Genomic DNA, 22,108 nt, shown 5'->3' on the forward strand with positions numbered 1-22,108 from the left:
TACAAATAAAATATAAAGACAAGCAAAATGACATCTTGTAAATTATAAACATGGATATAATGCGCAAGAGTGCAAAGGATGCTGGAATAAATATTGAATTATACCTCTCACTGTATCTCTGCATGTCTCGCATTTTCGTATGTGAAGCTCGACAGATTTTCATCACATGTTTTCATCACAGTTACCTCTGAGCTACGAGGTGACAAACTCATACGGCACAGTTGTTGTGGAGGCCGGCGTGGTGACGTCAGGCGCAAGGTGAGAAGGATAACGTTGTGAGCGCGAGGAGGAGAGAGGGAGACAGAGCGGCCTCTCTGATGTCACAAAGGCAGCGCGAGCTTCTCCTCCTGACATCTGTTTGTTGTCACCGTTCACAGCGAGACTCATCAGTGTTGAACCACATGGAAAAATCCTCTTTACACGCTCAGCCGAGCCTTCAAACGCCGACGGGGCTGTCGACGGCGTTTTCTCAGGTAAATAAAACGGTCCAGGTAGTGGGTCTCTTTGTTTTCAGTAGGCTAGCTGCTGCTTAATGATTTGATACAAAGCGTGGTCAAAAACAATGATGTTGTTTTGCACAACAAAGCGACCAGAGGTGGAATAATTGGTTTATGTGTAGTTTTTTTTTTTTGTGTGTGTGTCATTTTCTCCGTTTGGCTTTTATATTTCTCTCCTCCTGTCTGGAAGCGTTGCTGGTTGCTAAGGATTCAGGACCTGTTGTTATGGGCGTGTTTTTTCCCTGCCTGCATGTGCAGCTGCTACACATTGACATGAGTTGTATGTGGATTTTTATTGCAATTCAGTGCTGTAATATTATGCATGATAGCTGGCTAAAACACTCAGTATAACAAAGTATAGACTGTGGACTGTATTACATCAAACATAATTTTAGCAATCTTTGCAACAGTTTCTTGTTGTTTAGGTAAGACATAAAACAGGAATTAAATACAGCTTCATTTCCAGTGTTTTTCATTAGCTGATATTAGATATTATTCCCACGGTAATCTGTTTAAATTAAACATATGATTCACAACACACAAATAATTTCCCCCTGGGATTATTAAAGTATTTCTGATTCTGATTTAAAATTAAGGTAGTTTATTTTAGCTGCAGTCGGCCATCCATACTGTGTGAGGAGGCTCCAGATTTGTTCAAGAGTTAAAATTGTAAAATACATTTGTGGATTTGAACCTCTGATTTTTGCAGCTCATTGTTAGTCGTGCACATTGAGAAGAACTGGATGCCAGTAGGGCTAAATAAATTAGAAAAATGCATGCTACACTAATATAATTGACTAATAGATTAAGAGGCAGAGCAAAGATTGCTTCCAAGTCCAAGAGTGCAAAGTACTACTGCTTTTGTAATCCACTTTTGCTCCATATGGCGAGAGAAGAGGAGGTATTCCAGCTTTCATTACTAGTAGCTTAAGCCCTGCACGGGTCAGGTAGACAGCTGTGACCTCACACGAGCATGCATTTGTTTTGTTTTGGTTTGACGCAATGTGAAATCTGTTTCCAAAAGAGAGAAGTTGGATACATAGTGTTAGGATAACTTTTAAAAGAAGAACCCTCGAATAAGGAGGACTGGATTCAAAACATCAAAGTTACGTTGAATTTATTCTTCTTGTACAAGAAGGAGCGTTTAACAGTGCAACACACAGAAGGGGCTACAGAGAAAAGGCTCCCTGAGGAGCTCTAACAGTTGGTTCTTATACAGTTTTCTTAAAATGGGCTGTCTCTGACATTTCCTCACTAACAATTTCCTTTTTTGGTTTTCCGCTTAGTAATGAACATTGTGTTTCTTGTCCAAAATGACACTTCCCCTAACCTGTCTCTCTTGTCCTTGAGCTATTTTTTAATTATCTCTCCCTAGCCTCAGTAAACACATGCCAGATAAGGGGAGTGGGAGAGATAGGCAAAAGACAGAAAACACACACACTCTCTATAAGAGTTAAAACCTCTGCACCCCAGCATACTCCTAATTTTTTATAACACATAGAATTATGTCAAATATATGGTAAAATTAGTCATATACCTGAAGTTTTAACTCCTTAATATCACTATTAGCATTGGCCCCACTATTCTTCAGGCTTTAGATCAAATAAATAATAGCTATGATATCTCTCTGACTGTTGCTGCCATTAGCAGTATCAAGAAAGGACAGGCAGTGGTTGTGAAATGGTGGAAGAGATATGACAAAGGAAATAAGCTTAACCCTATCATTCATCAGGTTACAAGCTATAACTCATGTTTCAATCATTTACCATGGTTGTTATGATCATGCGGGTGTAGGGTTTCAAATTTAGGTCCGGTGTTAATTTATAGCTCTTCTGTGGAGACTATATGCTCACTCCCTGCTTTATTAACTGCTCTTTATTGCCTGTAAGTCATACAACTATGATGTGCGCGTCATCTAAGGCATGACAGTGATGTACCGCATGAATGTGTGGTCGTAGGGAAAGAGCAAGGATTTTTTTACAGTGATGTGTCACATTGTCTTTTTATAGAATATGAGCTGTGAGCATCAGTTCAAAGATAGTTATCATCTTTCCAAAATCCCCAGGCCTGTGCATCTGTCAAACCAACTTGTAGTCTTAAGTATGAAGCTGAATCTGCGCATATGTGGCGGTCAACAGTTGGTGTTGGTGCTGAGCAAGGGCTGAGCACTTTTAATCATTTTTATCATACAATAAAATTAAAACTTTCTACAATACCTAATAAACCAATTTCAGGACCTCTGATTTGGGTGAAAATCATGCCATAAAAACATGTCCTCTGTGAAGTTATGTAAGATCCAAATAAGTTGTGGAGTTTTGTTTGTTTACTATTTTGCTTTCATTTTCTTTCTGAGATTTGTGCAGGGACATATTTTGAATGATACATTAATAAACATGAATAGCACCAGATCATTGAAGCTTTCTACCTGTGCTTTCAGAACGAGTTCAGCTACATCACCCAGGTGAATTAATGTGCCAAACTTTGCAGCCATAAAAAACAATGAGCGGAAACACCCACATCGCTGTGGGTGCAATGCAGGAATTCGATCGCTACAGCACAGTCCTACCTAATTGTATGTATGAGCCGAAAACATGTGCATGACTTTTTTTCATCGCATTAAAAAAACCTTTTTTTGTACTTGTGACTGAACTATCTACTACAGATTATGCATTTTACTATATTTTCACTGGTTTGTGTGGGACAGTGGATTGAAAATGAACTGGCATCAACCAAATGAATTTCAGAGTTTGATGATGCAGCATATCACAGTTCATTCACCACTTCTGTTTCTGTGCGTCTGTACATGCATGAGCATATCGAATAGGCTGGCATGCCACCATGTTTTAATTGCATGTGTGAGTTATCGGTATGAGTGACGTGTTGCATCATTCTGGCTTTGTGTCACCATTTGCTTGTTTGTCAAACCACCTGGAACCGTTGTTAATTCACATTTTAAACATTCATGAGATTCTCTTATCCGCACAACATAAGTCACATTTCCTCTACCCTTCGTCCATCCACCCTCCTCTCCTGTAACCTCTTGTTTTATCCTTCTCTGTCATCACCTGCCCTCTTTTTGTTATTTTTTCTCTCTCCTGTATTCTACTCTGCTCCACTTTCCTGTCCTTCCCTCCCCCCTCTCTTCTCCTTCACTCCACACAGGCTATGCTCGCCAAAGAAGTGGATGAGCAGGGCATGAGGCTAAGCTGGCTGTCACGTGCCATCTGCAGGGTCACACAGAGACATGCCATCACGTTCTCCGCTCTCCTTTTCCTCCGGGGGCGTATGAGCGAAGGAGGATTGTCAGAGAGAGCGAGAAAGGGCTTGACTTAGCAGGAACAGCAGTCAGAAATGATTCAAGGGAAAAGGAAAGGATAAGAGTTAACAGGATAGCAGACATGTTGGTTTTACTGGGCTTAACCAGGAGGAAAATACAGATGAGAGTGACTGGGAGACCCAAATACAGCAGAAAGGGAGACTGCAGAGACTTCTTCATAGTCTGAAACAGGTGCAAGGAATAAGTAGAGAGGGCGTTGGTGAGGAAGGCACAATCCCAAGAGGAATCCCTGTGGTCTCCCTAATCTGTTGATCTGGTTAGAGACAAACCGAGTGGAAGAGGTGTCTGGGCAAGCTGCCAGAGAGCTGAGACGCCAGCAGCACACTGTATAGACTACACTAATCCCACAGATATCTTACACTGTACAACAAGGGAGAGTATGGTTTGATTTCAGCCACACCTAATGAAAATGTTAATTGATTCTCTGTTTAGTTTACTTGCTATATGCTGCTGAACTTGAATAGTGACCCCATAGGCACAAAGGAGGTTTTTATTATAGTGGAAACATTTGTTAGCACCATCAGGGCTTTTGAGCTTAAAAGAACAATGCTTTTATTTATATATTTAGTCACAAGTGCATACGTCAAAGCAGGAGCCCGCGCTCATCCATGGCCATGCCCCACCTAGTTCTTTATGAACTTAATGAACACACCCACAGCGGGATAATAAAGAAACCTGTCCTACGATTCTGCAAATAAACTTTTGTGCTATCCAAATTAAACTGAAGACACTTTCGCATGAAATGTTTGCTGTGAGACAAGTCTGGAATGTCACATTATGAGATTTATACCACCGAGTAGCTCACATATGTTCATATGTTCAACACTATAGATTTCTCATAATCTCAAGCTTAGCCAACATTGCTGTGGTACAAAGTCCTCTCCTTAGTGCTGAGCTCTCAAATCTCTCTCCTAACTGGGAAATATGTAGTAAATCTCATTCAGGTACGACGTCATAATAAACCCAACATCTGTTTTTAGAGTTCAGCACCAAGCAGCCTTTTGTGCACCAACCCACATGTGTTTAAATTCAAAGGCCAGTCAGAGCTGCTGAATTTCACCAAGGTGAATTCAGGAGAGAGTGATCATCTCTGCCTCCATCATCTTGGAGTGCAAAAGTGGCTCTTTTAACAGGAGAGACTTCTCCATAGTGTGACACAGGAGAGAGAGAAAGCTGGTGAGCGAGGCAAAATCTTGGATGTAAAAGTGTCTTTAAACTGGCAAATTAAAATAAAGCATTTTGTCTTGCACATTTGTTGTATCTATGAAATGCTGCCATTGCCAAGGGGGAGACAACTTTAGTTAATGTACTTGTATAGCACATTTTATGCACAAGGACAGTTCAGTAGCTTTTATTTAAGGTGAAGGCATTTATAGAGCAAAATTGCAAATTGCATTCCACCAGTTTAAAGTGCAGTTTTAAGTGGTAATAATTACATATTAATAACAGCCAGGAGGCAACACTACATACAGTTACAAGTCTCAAATCTTTTGGTTTGAACAGAACGATGGCTAAAAGCGACAGTAAGACTGTCGTGACTGATGTATGTTGCCTGCAGGGTTAATATCATAAGAGCCAAGTCAGGTCTAATTTTTGGTCTTAAAACATGTCAGACAAGCTTAGACACAGAAGATGTAAGGCAGGACACAAGTTTGACTGTAGGTTGTTTGTGCCGACTCTGCCTTGTGTTCCGCCGTCTTATATCTCTGGTCAAAGTTCAGAGCCCCTGTTTCTGTCTGAGAACTTGCTGCTATTTATTGATATTCAACCCTGCTGTAAATGAGTGACAGTACATGGGATCATGGCCAGTACTGATGAAAACCACAAAGACAATAGACCAGAGGTCAAGTTGAAAAGGACAGCAGATTCCTGTGGAGTTCGAGTAAATCAGTAAATGAGTATGTGAGCATGTTGCCACTGATACGGAGGATGTTTTCCACATTTCTTAATGGAAGAAATGAAGAAAATCCAGTATAACTTCATCCAAACAGTTAGTCAGACAGTCAGTCAGGCATGCAGCTGTTGCCTGATGCCAGATCTTCCTGATCCACTCAGCTCCAACCCTGTCCATCCAACCAGCCATTCAGACAGTCTCTTACCTCTGTCTTTGTCCCAGCCCCAGTCAGCTATTCAACCACTCAGCTCCTCACTCTCAGCTCCCAGCCCCCCCATGCAGACCTCCTTTCCTGCCCCAGGATGCAATGCAGTGACGTGCCTACCAGCCCAGTGAGACCGTCCTTGTTCTAATGTGTTTGTGCGCTGAAGAGATTACAAGGAAACAGCTTGCCAGAGGCAGGCAGCTGCTGTTTCCTACAGCTCGCAGCAGTTTGGGGGGACGACAGCAGGATGCCGTGGGGGAGAAGTGGTTCGGCGGCCCTGCTGCTGCTCTCAGGCAGGACCATCTCGCGGGCCAAGGCCAGGTAGGATCAGACCTCTGCTGCCGCTGTGGACTCAAGGGCTGTTAGGGTCATGTATGGATTAAGATGCTTTACTAATAATAGGCTAAATGGGGTACTATAGTTGCTGAGCAAGGCTGTATTTTGTCTTGTGTTTTTTTGGACATTATTTAGGGACTTTGTAACTTTCACCACTTCTCTCTATGTTTACGATATTCTGTGTCATAGCTCTCTCTGACATGCTGAGACGGGTTGAGAAGAAACACTTTCTCAAGGCCGTATGAGCAAACTGTTGCATTCTCTGCAAGTTAAGAGGCTTGCAATGGCATTCAGCCACGAGGATTAAATTCTGTGTTGCTGCTTTTTCAACTGGATTACTGTATTCCTTAAACAGAGTTGTTGGTCGGGGTTACTTTATGTTAGTTCCCACCGTGCTGAGCATAAACGCAAAACAGCAGTTTGACATTTTGCCCATTCTTCTCTCCGAGTGGATGGTTTCCTGTTGATACTATGTGTTCATACGAGGCCCATTCAAAAGAAACAATCCCAACACCGTGACATTTCAAGTAGTCCCTGTTTTTCAGCGGTCTGTTTACAAAAGTAGCACGGTGCGTGTGTTTTGTTGCATGGATGAACTTGTTGGCAAGGTGAAGAGTATCATTAACAGGCTTAAAAACAGGACAATGATGCTTTTCCTTTTGGGTCCTGAGCCAAAACATGAAAGCCCGGGAAAAATAGACTCAAAGCTTTCTTTATGTCTCTTTATAATCTGTCCTCTGAGGGTACTCCATAGTGACGTTGGCATACTTCATATGATATTAGAAATTATTATCTGAGTCATTATGAATCTGGGACAAGGGACGTTTTTAGATAAAAAGCAGAGTTTATGACAGGCTGGTTAGGTTTTTTACGTGAAAGCTGCACAACTTCAGAAATGCATGGCTGAACTGATCCATCAAGATTTTATTGAAACAAACTAAACTAAGTCATGGATTAGCAGACTAGCATTTTGAGAAACACACACAGGTGAAATGTGTGAAAACAAGGGGTTAATAGTTTCACTAAAACTATTCAAACCGCACACTCTCATCTTAACCCTACCAGGTGTGTGCCTCTGTCTGTTTACATCCTCAGCTGATATATAGGCTGTCATCAGCATGACAAGAGAGAATGAATGAATGATGATGAGTCAGTGATTTGGTGAGGGGTTTGGGGGGGGGTTACAGTGCTGCTCGCGGGCAATGCTGACAGACCTGTTGCACTTGAGTAACTAGAGGCACTTTCCCCTGCCGTTTGTCTTTTCGTGCTCTGCCTCGAGCTCACACACGTAGATCACATCCACACTCACTTTAATGTGAAAGTTATTCATTTGTTTAACTGTTGACTCAAGCTCAGGTATGAAGCTGAACTGGGAGGGTGCTTATGACAACATGAATGATGCGATAAGTCGCTGTCCTCTACATATAAGGTATGATTCGATTTAACATACCACGACGGTTAGCCGCGCGCACCACAAGTATGTGCTATTGATCCGAGATTGCATGTTTGCAACGTAAAATCAATTACAGAGTTTGGGGAAATAGAAACCATCTTCATCCTTTGATCTCTTTGATTAACTTAATTCTGAACTCATACAGGAACAGAAAAGCAAAGAGGTGATAACATGCTTTGGCTTTTTAACAAAGAATCCTTGATTAATTGATAAAAGGACGATAAAGTGCCTGAGGTACACATTTGAATGGACTTCATGGGCTTCAGCGTTTACATCCATTTAGACATCTCCTGGAATGGAACAAAGACTGCCATCGTTATGTTAGAGCCAAAATGTTTTTAACTAGTTTTTAAAGTGTCAAACATTCTTGTTTAAACTGGAGAAGAAGTTGATGGCCACCAGCCATGAAGGCAGGGTGTGTCACCGTCATCTCAGAGTGGTGTGGGAGGGGACAGGTATGAATGATGTGTTGAGGATCGGGGAGTCGTCACACCCTCTTTCATTCCAGCTCCACTCAGCTCACAAACACGCAGCGACACAGTAAAGTCTTTCAACATCACTTCCTGTCACCGTAGAGAGAAACTGGAGCAGTGGACAGATTTACATCGCACTCACATGGTGTCCAGCCACTAGGACTGGATAAAGCTAGGTTTTGTACTAGAGCGTAATTCCTGGATTCCTTGAGCATTGTGGATATGGGAGGCAGAGAGGAGGTAGTGGTGAGCAGACTCAAGTCCAACATGCCGTTTTCACGCACCAGGTTGAATCGTTTCAGGCTCCGTCCTGTCCACACAGTGAGGAGTAAGCATGTGAAGTCCCAGAAGATAAAAGCCAGGTATGTGTGATGAGAGGGATTTGGACCACGAAGATTCATACTTGGTTTGGTGAAAGTTTGAGTGTTGTCTGTGCTTAAAGTGTAGTTATGTAGACGGTCAAAAAATAAACTGACAGTAAAGTGCGACGTGATAACATAGACATGTCATTCAAACTCCTGCAGTGGTTTATGCTGTGCAGTCTGTGCATGTGGTGGTTTCCAGGGAAAACCGTCATTTGTGTCATAAGTTTCTCTTGTGAATTTGAGTCATTTTAATGTCGAGATAATTCTCAGATATGTTTGCATCATTGTGATCACATTTGAATTCTTGTGGCATTCACTGAAGTTGATGTGGCTGCTGAACAGCAGGATCAGAACGCACTGCTGTGAGGCAGCTGTCTGCAGAGCTCTGATCTCTCAAGCTTAATGTGTTTTATCAGGGATACTTCAGTACTGCATTTCCTCTTCCCTGTACTGATTACCATATGTAAAAAAGAGTTTTGGCTGATAGGTTAGAGATAGTTCATGCTGTGTTTTCTCTTTTTACTTAAGGTCTTTGTGGAACTAAAATAGATCACATCACTTCTTATTTATAAGTTGAGGCATTCATAACAACCTCCTAGGTTTGGTCAAATTTTAATTGCACATCAGTTTCTAAAAAAATGCTACGATATGCTACATATGTTAAATAAAATATGTTAAATGTGTTATTACCATCTTAATGTGACAAAAAAAACAATATTTGAAATGGATCAGTCTAGATCTGAAATAGTTAGTCTAGTAACAGAGTCAACAATTAGGATAATTGGTTGATTCATTATAAAGTCATTTGTCATTGTGGTTTCTCTTTTCTTTGTGTCGGATCTGCTGCGGATATTTGTTTTATATCATTGTAAATATCTTTGTGTTTGGTCTGCTGGTCAGAATAAACCAATTCAATTCAAATCAATTTAAAGATGGAGCGCTGGAGTGATGGATGTTTTCCCCATTATTTTCTGACATTTATAGAAATATGAAACACTTGAAAATAATTGACAGATCTGTCTTGTCTGGTAAATACTTGGTGCTTTTAGTAATGTCAGCATCACTCTGGGTAGCAATTAAGTAAATTGGATCTGTGCACCTAAGTAATAAGGAAGGAATTCTTTTTGGAAGAAGTTCAAAATACAGCTGAAATGCTGTCTTTCCAGTGAGATGGAAGCTGGATCTTAATTGTCACATTACATACATAGTGCTATGATGTATGTGTGTTGGAATGTAAACATACTGGTTAAATATGACATGACAGCAACATTTCCGCTTATTGTAAAGGCTTAAAGGTAATGACAAAGGAGTTATAGTACGTTCACATTCATTTGCATTGATTCACGTCTAATATTACTACTTACTATTACTAGGTCACTTTACTTTAATATTACTCAATGAGATTATTATATGGCCCTAGCCTTAAATTAAGTTTCTGTTGCCCTGAAAAGAGGATTCCACTGAATTAAGTATCTGTTGAAACTGCGATCATCAACCCTCTCAGCCCCCACCGCACTCTAAGGCGCCACGAAACTGGTTTAACACACCAAAGCATTGATGATCTGGAACAAACCTGATCTGACTTGAGGTGATTTGGTATGACTCTGGTATCTCAGTGTGGGCATGATTGAGGAACATCTTGATAACAGCTGAAAGCATGATGAGTTATTTTTGGCTCTGATACATCGGGCAACTACCACATATGTCAGCATGGCCACCTGGCATTCCTCTCAAATGGAAAAATGTGGTTTGGTATGTCTCTTGAGGATTGCTGACTAGAAGAATGCCACTGAACCACACATAAAAATGGAGTGAGTCAGCTGACCATTTCCTGTTGTCTGTGATCACCGGGTCACATTTTAGTGCTTGAGGGTCCAAGGGAGTCTGCAGCTGAGTGTGTCCCATTGTTGTTAGAGAACAGTATCCCCTGTTGTTGAGTCCTACACTGGAAAAGCTGGCTGCGTTTTCCCTGCTTGTGCTCGGAAAAAGAATCTGAGATTATTTTTGTTTTCTTCATCTCAAACTGTTCACTGCATGTTATATCTTCCATTGTTAGTGGGTTGTATTGCATCTGTTTCATCAGCTGAAGGGGCGTAACCCACAGGAAAACAGATCTCACGTTCTTACAGTGACATCTAGTGGATCTTTAGGGTACTATGTCTCCGGGCTACATTTTGCAAGAACAATAGAGACCCCCCTTTGTGTCCGCTCTCGCCATCTCGCTCCTCACTCCGGCCCTCCCTCCGTCCCACTCCTTTTGTCTGTTCTTCTCTTTGGGCTCTCCCAGCTGATCCATCCACCCGCATCGCCTCAGTCTTCACCTTTCCTCCCGTGTTTGTATGTGTCTTTGTGTTTGTGCTCTTTGGCTTGCATGCACGCGTGTGATTTCTTTACGTGTGTCTATGTCTGCACCAGAAATCCCAGCCCCACCGAGATGAGCGTGGAGCCCTGGGCCAGCCCGCAGGACCAGGCAGCAGCTGAGCACACAGACAGGACGCACACGCCACCCTCCCAAGATCAGGAGCAGCACCCCGACAAACTCTGCCTGGACTCGTTCTGGAGTGAGGTAGAGACCATCCGACAGGGGAGTGGCTACACAGACCTTGACTGCACCAGGAGAGACTCCAGACAGTCTGAAGGTAAATACTGCGAATCCTGATAGATTAAGAGTGGATAGAAAGAGCTTAGATAGAAGTCATCACGGGTTTAATGTGGAAGAATTACTGTTGAAACCATCAGTGTCCAATAACACAGCTGCCGCTGAGAGCCTCCATGAAATGATGCATTTTCCATGGCAACATATCAGGTTTCTCTCATGCAGCAAAGTAGCCCTCATCGCCATGACAACGCTATCAAACACTCAGAGAGAGTGTTTTATGTGCACGAGCCAAATAGCCATTCATGAATACTGACTTGATAGGAATGCTCTTTAATTACGTCCATTAATGATGATCTGATTGTGTTAATTCTGCCCTTTTAAAAGATCCTTTTGATGTGACGTTAAACAAAAACACTGTTTTAAATTAAGTTTTCAGTATTGAGTAAACCCTCTGAAGTCTGCGTGCAAGTGTGTGCGTGTCTCATTAGTATTATTCTGAGAGGGTAAACAAAAATATGCACCATCTCTTCAGACTTAACCTGGTTATAACTTAAATGTCGGTAACTGTTGCTGTGTAGTTAACTGACCCGTTTAGATCGAAAAGGTAAAGAGATCAGATTCATTATGGTTGATACAGCTGACCTGACACTATCAATTAAAATGCTGTTTAATAATGACTGGGAGGATTTTAAATTACATTTCACAAAACTAACAGAACATACCTCAAATGATAAAACTTTCTGTAGGTTAAGTTAAGTAATCGTACCCACTTTTACAAGAGACCGGCTGTTAATATGAACATAATGTTTAGTCCCCTGAACATGTTTGATTTGGCAGTTATATTACAGTGTGTGATGCTACAGCGACTTCCTGTTTACACAGTCACTTGCTTTCGATTGGACTGTGCTATAAATGTTTTCTAGCAACAAACTAAACTAAAGTCTTTATTAAGTTTTTATTTATAGAATTGCTGGTTTGAAACTAGTTGGTAGTAACTACACACTGACAATTATGCACAAACTTAGTGATGAATTTATGAATATCTTGTTGCAATCCCAGTCCAATCATCTAGTCAGATTTTATACGTTATATTGCATCAAAATTATAATGTATATTGTAACATTGTGCATTAGATCTGCATCTTGTTGCTGTGTGTTTACACGTATCTGTTGTATGTGCGTGTTTCAGAGGGTGAACAGGAGGAGCAGTGGTTGGCCGATGCCGGTTTATCAAACCTCATCAATGAGGACTGCGAGGATGTAGACAATGCGGTACTGCTGTCCACTCTGACCCGGACACAGGCCGAGGCCGTCCAGCGTCGACTGGATTCCTACACGCTGTCCCTCCGCAAGAGGAACAAACCGGCACCACGTGACGTCCGTGACGTCTTCACCTCTCCCATCACTAAGGTCAGGACTATTTCACTCACATTTCCTGTCACGTTGTCGTGGTATACAAGTTTACATCAAGCAGCGCAAAGCTCCATGCGGTAAAATATAAAATACCCATTTCCCTGGTGACTGTCAGGACTCAGTGAGGGACTTTTTATTGTTCCAGTGTATTGTGCTGTCTTGTTTTCATGCCGAGAGGCAGACCTGTGACAAAAAAGGCAAATCACATGTAAAGGCCATGCTTTGTCCTCCCTGTCTGTCTGAGCTGCTCTGAGAGGGGAATAAAGACACTGTTCCCCTGATCCTTATCATCCTTTATCAGAAGAAACACTCTTTGTATCCATGACCGTCTCCTCAGTGGACAATACACAACACTACTTCTATTCCCAATGGTGGAGAAAATGTTATAGGATTGATATTTCAAACTGAAGTTGTTGTATGTGGTTGTGACATCTCAATCAATGCTCTCTCAGCAGACCCAGCATAGTGAAGACCTTGCACAGAACAGCATGGCATCAGTTGCCAAAACACCTCTATCAGGTAAGAACTGCTGTAGATACAGTAGTGTCATTACAGTAAGCCCACATTTAAACTAGCAAGTAATGATACAGAATTTCAAGCAAAATTTTATTACCCTCGTTGCCTATTAAAAACAGTGATACGAGACTTTAAAAATGCAAAAATCAGTGGGTGCAATTGTGCAATAATCGAATGAGTCACAACAGATTAGATCTGAATAAAGTCACCATTCATCTTCCAAACTGTTCACAGGTTCAACGACAACTTTACAGACTTACGTGTCTTTAAAAAAACATACCTGAATAAGTCAGGTGAGCAGCAGACAGAGACTGTCTGTCTGGATCAGGCCACAGCCCTGTTATCTACGGTCTAATTGGTTCAGATTACTCCTCCAGATATCTCCTTCTATCTACACGCTGCCGTGGGAGAAGGTCCAAGTCCTCACAGTCCTGAGTTTACCCTGCAAATCTCAATAATCAGTAATATTTGAGGTTTTGTACTGAGAAACAGACACAACCGTCCTTACAAAAACTGCCTGCTCACAACAGGTGAATGTTCAGTTGTTGATGCTTTAACAGTAAAAACATGCAGCAGGTTGGTATCTCTACACATCTTTGATACAGAAAAGGAAGTGTCATGCTGTTACAGATCAAGCAACAGTAGGTAGTGACAGTGACTAATTTTTCATGTGAACAGTTCAGGAAGAAAATATTTGTTGTTTTTTTCTTTTTGTCAATTACTTCCTCGAGTGAACTAACAGGTTGGTATTTGTGTGTTTTAAGGGTGTGTTTCACGCTCAGCCATGACGCCAGAGCATCAGCGAGGTGCTGCTAAAGAGGAATTCTTCATCACAGACGTTTCCTACTGCGAGCAGGCCGTCATCTTCCTCAAACAGGCCAAGCTCCCGCAGAACAACAGCCAACGCAGAAAAGAGGATGGCACCCTGCCTGTAAGCTCCGAAACACGCCGTCTCCTCTCCTACACATTTTCCAGGGCGACTGCAGTTCCCACAAACTGTGGAAGTTTAAAAATGTTATTTCAAATGGGGAATTTTGTAAACGGTCCAGTTGTGTCATGAAACAGGAAGAGGATTTGCAAATAGGGAAAAAAAGGGGGAAACACCAACAGATGTTTCTCTGCTTGTATTTCCCTAAATTAATTTCTTTTGGTGGGTGTGACGGCACATCTGAAATGTATCAACGTAAAAGAGGATTTTGCAGTCATGCAGGTTTGGGGAAGGCAAGTTACATGATGGAAAATAACTCCTATAAACAAGTCATGATATAGTCATATGAAAATTAGCCGCTTCCTCTTTATCACATTTTAAAGTTTTACATACAAGCAAGGTCACTTTGCTTTATTTTCAACTCCAATCTCTGTCTCAGTTTGGACCAAAATATTAGAGTTTTGGATGAGGTCAGGTTTGAATTTTCATTGAAACTGTAAATACAGACACTCACATATAAATGATATTGTAAGCCTGTTGTAATTGGCCCTGTTGAGCAGCGTTTAAGCAGAGTAAAAGAGAGCTCAAAACAAGAGAAGAGTCCCACAATCCAGCAGATTTATTTTTCTCCTTCGGTAATAGGATGAATTAGTGGTTTTTAAACATGTTAATTAGACATGCATGGATACAGTTGCCATGTTTTATTTAAGACACTGCACAGAGTATTAATTAAGAGATAACATAAACAAATGCACAGTACTTCATGTTAATGATCTAACAGTAACATTTTAACTCTTCCTCTCCTCCCTGTTCTTTATCCCTTCTCTCTCTTTACCTCTTCACCTCCACTCCCCACCTCTCAACTCTAATCCCCCCCACCTCTCCTCACTTTCCTCTCCCTGCTTCCCCTCTCTCCTTCTCAGCGGGTGATCTGCCCCAAGTGCCGTCTAGGAGTGACTCGTATTCAGGATCTCTCCCACACTGACATGAAGAAGGTGCGTCAGTTGGCTCTCATCGACATGACGGCGCTGTGCGACCTCTTAGAGCTGGAGGTCAAAAGACACAAAACCAGCAAGAGGAAAACCCCAGGTAAGGGACGAGCACTTCACAAACACTCATTGTAATACAATACAATTGTAATACAATAGGTAATACGACAGGAAGGACAATTATTTGAACTATGTGCAGTGTTTATTTTGTTTGTTCTCACGCCTTGCGACACTGTGAAAAACAACGAGACAGACTGGTACGTTAGCTTTATAATTTGTGCAGTGATTTTCTCCTGTTCTGCTGTAGTTTGGATGATTAACAGGTCTAACATCAGTTTTAGTGTTACATAAAGATTTACAAACTCATTACACTCACTAAATCTAAATATGCTCCTGCCTCTTAATTTCATATTTTTCATAGTTTCTCTGCACTGAAAACTGTGCCGTCATATCCCTTCATATTACATTAATCATTCTTATAAATCTTATAAAAGGTTTTTACACAAATTATTTGAAAAGTAACAAATGACATAAGCAATGACATGGCAGTATAGATGTGGGTATACACACGCTCACACAGCACAGGAAAGCTGGTCCCTTTTGCATCTGTGGCTAAATGTGAGGCAGAAAACTGACTTGACTCTTTGGTTTTTTCACAGATAGCCCACTCTTCGGGGTGCCGCTGGCCACGCAGCTGGAGAACGATCAGAAAATCAAGCCCAACACGACGACTCCTCTCTTCCTGCAGACTGTAAGAACCCAGATTACATCAGCATTATATGACCTTAAAAGACCTTTATCATAACGAGTGAAACTCTTTTTATATGAACTATCTGTGCTGCATATGTGGACTTACATATGGCATTAATTTAGGCCTCTGAAGTCATGTGATCTGTAATATCCCCTCTCCCCTGGTTTGACACAAAATGACAGTTTGACCACATACTTTATCCTTTTCACCATATTTTGCTCAGTGTGCTTCAGCACATTTTAGCCTTGGTTGAATCTATAAATGGTGTATCCAGTTAGAGCACATGAAACAACCTCAGTGTCCTCTGAATGTGATATGCTTTGACCACACCCTGTATGTAGCAGCAGTTACTAAGAATAACCAGCAGAGGTGAGCAAGAGATTCTTATCGACTGATGCCTGACTCTCTGCTAATGTCTCTCTCTCTCTCTCTCTCTGCAGTTGTTGTCGTTTTTGGAGAAGAAAGGAGTCGATTCAGAGGGGATCCTGCGGGTTCCAGGATCTCAGTCCAGAATCAAGGTACAATATTTGGATCCACTCCTTTATCTGTCTACAAAACTGGCGGTGCACCATTTGTTTAAAGCAAAGAAATGAAGAAAAATGAAGGCTGAAGGCCAATCAGATATATTGACACTGTAAAATGTCAGAAGTGCTTGAACAGCTGTGATGAAACTAAAGTTTAACTATAGGTGACTTTTAGAAAAACACGGCCCAATGAGACAAAGTCATTGATGTCTTTTAGCTGCTGCTACTAGATACACCTTATGATGCTGTATTTAATTCAGCACAGGCACAGTCAATAGAGAAACAATAAAATTAAATCAAATCAGACAGAAGAGGGCGCCATTTAGCCCTTGAACGGGAAAGACTCATCTTTACTCTCTGGTCCTATTAGTGGACAAAAATATTTCAGCATTTTAATGATATTTATATTGTTTCCAAAATCATTTTATTACAGAACCAGAATACAAATATCATAATAATGTACTAACGATGTGACACATCTGTGTTTTATCTTCTGCCTCAATATATATGCTCATATACTGAGACCGAGATAGAGTTGTGAGCTCATGCGTACCTCATCCACAGTCATTAAAAGTTAAATTACCACAATTGAGTGATTATATAGCTTCTGCAGATCTGTGTCAGCTCTGTGAGTGACAAACAACTCTTCATAGATGTTAAACGTAACATTTATGAACACTGGAAACTTTATGTACGACATACAGGCTCACTAAGGCCATTACTCATCAGTTATGAGATTGATAAGTATAGATGATAATAATAACTCACTGAGGAGGTGGAATTTAATGCTGACGGTTCATCTGCGATTCTCAAAACGTCTTGTTGTTTTCTGTCTGCAGCTGCTGCAGCAGAACTTGGAGGCCAACTTCTACTCAGGGCAGGTCAGCTGGGACGAGGTGAGTCCAAACGACGCTGCTGCACTGCTCAAGAAGTTCATCCGGGAACTGCCCGCTCCTTTGCTCACCGCCGAGTACCTCAACACCTTCAGCGCTGTCAGAGGTCAGTGGAAATTGTTACATAATAACCAAACTTGCGATAGATCATACAGTATATCAGTATGACGTGACTGACTGTGTCTGGAAGGTTACATATTTACGCAACAATTCCTCTCCTCCTCCTCTACGCAACTTCAACAATCTGCTGCCCACTTTTTTCAAGCTCAGCAGGGTTCACATCATAATTACCTAAGTCTCTTTACCGTGATGACAGCGCTGTGCGACTCTTATCTTTTCTGCTCCGGCTGAGAAATCCACATTAAGATGAACAAGCTGATAAACCTCTAAGAGGTGTCCCTGCTTTGCCACAAATGCATGCAGCACAGTGACGGAGTAAAAGAGCTGCCGTTTACATTCATTAGTTTCACCTAAATAAAAGACTGTATTGATATTAATATAATCTGATTGATGACGAGTCACTGATGTGTAGTTTATGAGGAGAATGAGTACAAAGTGATAAACAACGTGTGACCACAGAGACATAAGCTTAGAGACCTAATGGCCACCTGTCAGAATGTCATTAATCCTTAGGTATCCCATTAGTCTTTGTCAAACACAGAGGAAATGAACAGTGTGTGTGTGTGTGTGTGTGTGTGTGTGTGTGTGTGTGTGTGTGTGTGTGTGTGTGTGTGTGTTAAAGCTATCTCACCTTCTCTCCTTCCACCTTCAGACATCACCGAGCTGAAACAGAAACTCCACATGTTGAACCTGCTCATCCTGCTGCTGCCTGAGCCCAACAGGAACACACTGAAGGTGCATACACCCAAAACACACACAAACACTTTACCAATGCACTTCATGAAGTAGAGAGAAAATTAGTTGTCACGCTCGGAGAAAGATGTAAAGATTTCATTTTGGCATGTTTAAAATAGACTGAACATGTACAGCTCTCTCTCTCTCTTTATACGATCTCAATCACTGCGTTTTCATTTTGTTTTTGGTTCAGTAGCCCAATTTATCAAACATCATGTAAACATGTAATCAGGGTAAAAGAAGGATAAAAGAAACCCAGCTAAATTCCTGCTGAAGAAATCTGCTTCAACCAACTAAACACTTTTTATTTAAACAGTAACCTCTCCGGTTCTTATGTACATGTCCAGTGGTAGAAAGTAACTAAAAATATTAACTCATGCTCCGTACTTAAACCTCTGGGGGTCCAAAATGCCTGTGGCACTAACACTAAAACTTCCCCAATGCTCTGAGCTCACAAGCCGGGTAGTCCGGGCTAACAAACTGAGCTAACAGCAGCTACAGTTGGCAGCAGTTTACTTTACTTTATCAGGAAACTGTGTAAATCACAGAGAGTTGATGCAGAGCAGCTGCAGGACATCAGAGAGGAAGCAGAAAACGTTTTCTTCATAACATCTGACCCTGTTTCTCCAAAATAAGTGAAATAGCCGTGTGTGACTTAGTGCCATAAATTACGTACTTCTTGCAAGTGATCAAACCTGCAGCACAAAGTTACGTAATGCAAGAAAACGCGTAAGGAGCACAGAGTGAGAATGGCAGAGACACATTTCACCTGATTATATGTTAGTGTAGCATCAAAGTGATTGAAATCTGTTGTTTTATGGTAGAAAAGTTACACAATGTTGCTTTAAACACTCTGCTTTATTATATAATGGCTTGCATTAACCATGACTCACTTTTACCATCACAAGTGTGCAGTCAGCTCCACTTATAGCATCCCGAAGCATAAAACCCAGCTGAACTAATTACTCTGATTCCAGTGGAGGCAGCTGAAACGTACTGTGCATCAACATACTTCTCAGTAGAGGTGTTACAGATGATTCAGTCACTGTGATAATTCACTTTACTCCATTTTGTGCTTCAGTATAAGAGTCCTTTCAACATTTACACAGTAGTCAGAAAGAGTCCTTTGATGCTTTACCAGAATGTTTAACCTCTGTGCTGTATGCATGTCTCCATCTGTGTGTCCTTCAGGCCCTCCTTGAGTTCCTCAGTAAGGTGATTTCCAGGGAGAAGAGGAACAGGATGAACCTTTGGGCCGTAGCAACCATCATGGCTCCCAACCTCTTCCTCCATAAGGCTGTCCCCAGTAGGCTGACTGAGGGGGCAGAGAAAGGACATGCAGAGAAGGCAGCCGATGTTATGAGGCTCCTCATCCGCTACCAGGACCTGCTCTGGACGGTACGACTACATATTCAAAAGGGGGGGTTTTACTGAAGACACGTTAGATACCATAGTGAAATTATTCAGAGGCCAACTCTAAAACCATTTTCTTAGTAATAAGAGTAATTAAGCTACACTCATTACAAAACTTGGCATTTCTTATCCATGTTGTCATTAAGCAAGAATTTAATTATCTGCAAAAGCTTGGTATTAAAATCTAACCATAATGTTTTTTGTGTTTGTTTGTTTTGTTTTTTTCAATTTAGATCCCTAATTTCCTCATGAGCCAGGTGCGTAAGCTGAATGAGAACAGTAACCGGCGTTACCAGTTCTACGATCGCCGCATCAAGAACCTGCTGAGGAAGATTCACACAGACAGCCGGGACAAACCTGATAAAAACACCTCAGAGGTGAGCTGGCAAACATGCTCTACACCTGAGCAAAAGCACTGAATAATAGTAATCATTACAGCCATAAATTATTATAACACACGTGTGGTAAAAATAACTCTTGTGCCTTGCAGCTGTGCCGTACGGTAAAGATCCAGGTTGGAGATTTGGTGAGCAGCACCATGGAGTATCAGCTCACCGTCAACTCCCGAGCCTCAGACCTCCTCGCCCAGTTTCAACGCCAGTCCGTACGCAGCCCTGAAAATGGAAAGGGTAAAATGCGAAGGTACAATACTGCACAGAGTATAAATGACTACATACTAACACACATGCTTAAACATACAAACCATAACCACCCTGCATTTGCATGACTAAAAAACAAGAAAGATGATGATGATGAGTGTAGTGACAATTTCAACTTTAATTCTGTTTTGTGATGTGAATCAGTTAAGTTAAGCTTCCTTTCTCTTGTCACCGGATGAATATTTCCTTTAAGAATGTTATATTCATATACATATTATCCACCTTTATGCAGAAAAACGTGTGTTTCATGTCTGTCAACAGAAACGGTTCTGTGGCGTATCCAGACTGTGCCCTGTACGAAGTAGGAGGCAATATTGGTAAGTGGAAGTGGCTGCAGCGTTATCTCTGGTCGGAGCGGCACTGACATTTGCATGTCTTTCTGCTCATTGAGCTGATGAGAGTGGCAAAGTTAGGGTAGCGTCTTATGTAATGAACTGTGCAAACGCCAAAGAGACATGAGCGGGGCATCTGCAGTTATCAGAGCAGACAAATGCTCATTACACAGGAGAGTTGACGCGGTGAACAGTAAAGGAAAAAAAACTGTTGTGTGAAACTTTGGAATCTGCACATTAGTACCTGATACTATTGATAAAAACAATTGATTGCATAGTTGACAATGAAAATGATGTCATATTTGCTGCATTTCCTTTTTCTGAATACCTTTGACGGTTGGTGACATAAATTAGATGTTTAAAGACGTCACTTTACACTCAATCACAAACTCCCTACATTCAATAGGTCAAACAATTCATTGATTCCCAAAGTTGAGACAATAATTGCCTGATTAATCTGTAATTAATTGTTGCATCCAAAATTGTTATTTAAAGTCAACCCTATTTTTTTTTAAAAGATCTGACTGAGTCTCAAAATATTCCAACAACTGGAGCTTTTTGATAATGTTCTTTGTGTTTTCTGCAGGTGAACACTGCCTGGATCCCGACACACACCTCCTGGATTTGTACAACAGTAACCATGGAGGAGAATGGATCATCAAGCTGAGACCCAACGCCAGCAGAGGGCTGTGAAGGATGGACAGACAGATCGGGGAAAAGCTCGCCACAGAAGGACAATGGCAGAGCCTAAAAAAAGATCAAATCTACTACGCAGCCCTCTCTTTTTTTGTCCTTTTCATCCTTGGAGCAACGAGGGAGAAGGAGATAGATGGACAGATGGAGAAAGCAGAAACAGATAGACGGAGAATCTGCCAGGAGCAGAACCAAAAAAAAAAACTATATGATCAGATGAACACACATTGCCCTCTTTCTCTTTCTCCTCTTTTTCCCCCCTTCACTCCATCATTCCTCTCCTTTCTACGGGACTACTACGCTGGGAGCAAAAAGCTGCTGACGTGACTCATTACTTCCAACAGAGAACGTGCCGCATAAAAAAAAACAAGCAAAAACAGAGGAGAGCGGAAAAAAGGGCGGCTGAGCAGTTTTGTTCGCCATCTTTTTTCATATCCAACCATGAGCGAGCAGATGGGGATGCAGAGCACCTCTGGCTATAGCGAGCCCAAGTCCCACCCCCTGCTCGGGCCAGCCAGACGCTGCGTTTCCTATCGTGAGTTTCATTCATCAGTCTCTTGCAAAAAGCAGAAACATGATACGGGAGATTTCCACCCATATTCTTGGTTATATTAGTGTCTAATCCTGCATTTATTCTGACATTGAAAATTCATTATTGACCTTGGAAACAGCTACCGAATGGTAAGATTGTTTCGAACGTTCAACTAAAGCTCTAGTGGTGATCTTCAGAGGTTTTGAGAGCATAGATACTGTGTAGCCTCATGGGAGCTGTAGTTGTTTTAAAGCAAACAAACATTTTGTTTCTCGGTTTGTTTACATGCATGTAACATGTAACCAAGTTACTCAGAGAAACCAGGTTTATCCGGTTAACCGGGGAACATGCACTGAAGTAACCTGGTTACTGTAAATCGTAAATCAGATTTCTGGCCACAACCTTACTGTAAAATCATGGCATACGAACTTCTCATCTTACTGTCTGACTCC

At 41.5% G+C, this 22,108-nt stretch overlaps 1 protein-coding gene across 6 annotated transcripts; it reads left to right on the forward strand.

The window, feature by feature from the left end:
- Positions 1–271: 271 nt before the first annotated feature.
- On the forward strand, positions 272–21,494 carry arhgap40 (Rho GTPase activating protein 40). Of its 6 annotated transcripts, XM_010749113.3 has the most exons (16): positions 272–473; positions 2,935–3,069; positions 10,976–11,199; positions 12,348–12,568; positions 13,024–13,090; positions 13,852–14,018; positions 14,939–15,104; positions 15,664–15,755; positions 16,196–16,273; positions 17,119–17,278; positions 17,945–18,027; positions 19,219–19,425; positions 19,674–19,817; positions 19,931–20,082; positions 20,361–20,416; positions 21,018–21,494. In XM_010749113.3, the coding sequence occupies exons 3-16, from the start codon at positions 10,995–10,997 to the stop codon at positions 21,122–21,124; spliced, it is 1,905 nt and encodes a 634-aa protein (XP_010747415.3). In that variant the 5' UTR covers positions 272–473; positions 2,935–3,069; positions 10,976–10,994; the 3' UTR covers positions 21,125–21,494. The 6 variants fall into 6 exon arrangements, with proteins under 6 accessions (XP_010747415.3, XP_019124266.2, XP_019124265.2 ...); XM_019268721.2 differs by lacking the exon at positions 2,935–3,069; XM_019268720.2 differs by lacking the exons at positions 272–473; positions 2,935–3,069 and adding an exon at positions 5,686–6,254.
- The last annotated feature ends 614 nt before the right edge of the window (positions 21,495–22,108 follow it).

This window comes from Larimichthys crocea, chromosome VI (genome assembly GCF_000972845.2).
Source record: "Larimichthys crocea isolate SSNF chromosome VI, L_crocea_2.0, whole genome shotgun sequence".
NCBI lineage: Eukaryota > Metazoa > Chordata > Actinopteri > Sciaenidae > Larimichthys > Larimichthys crocea.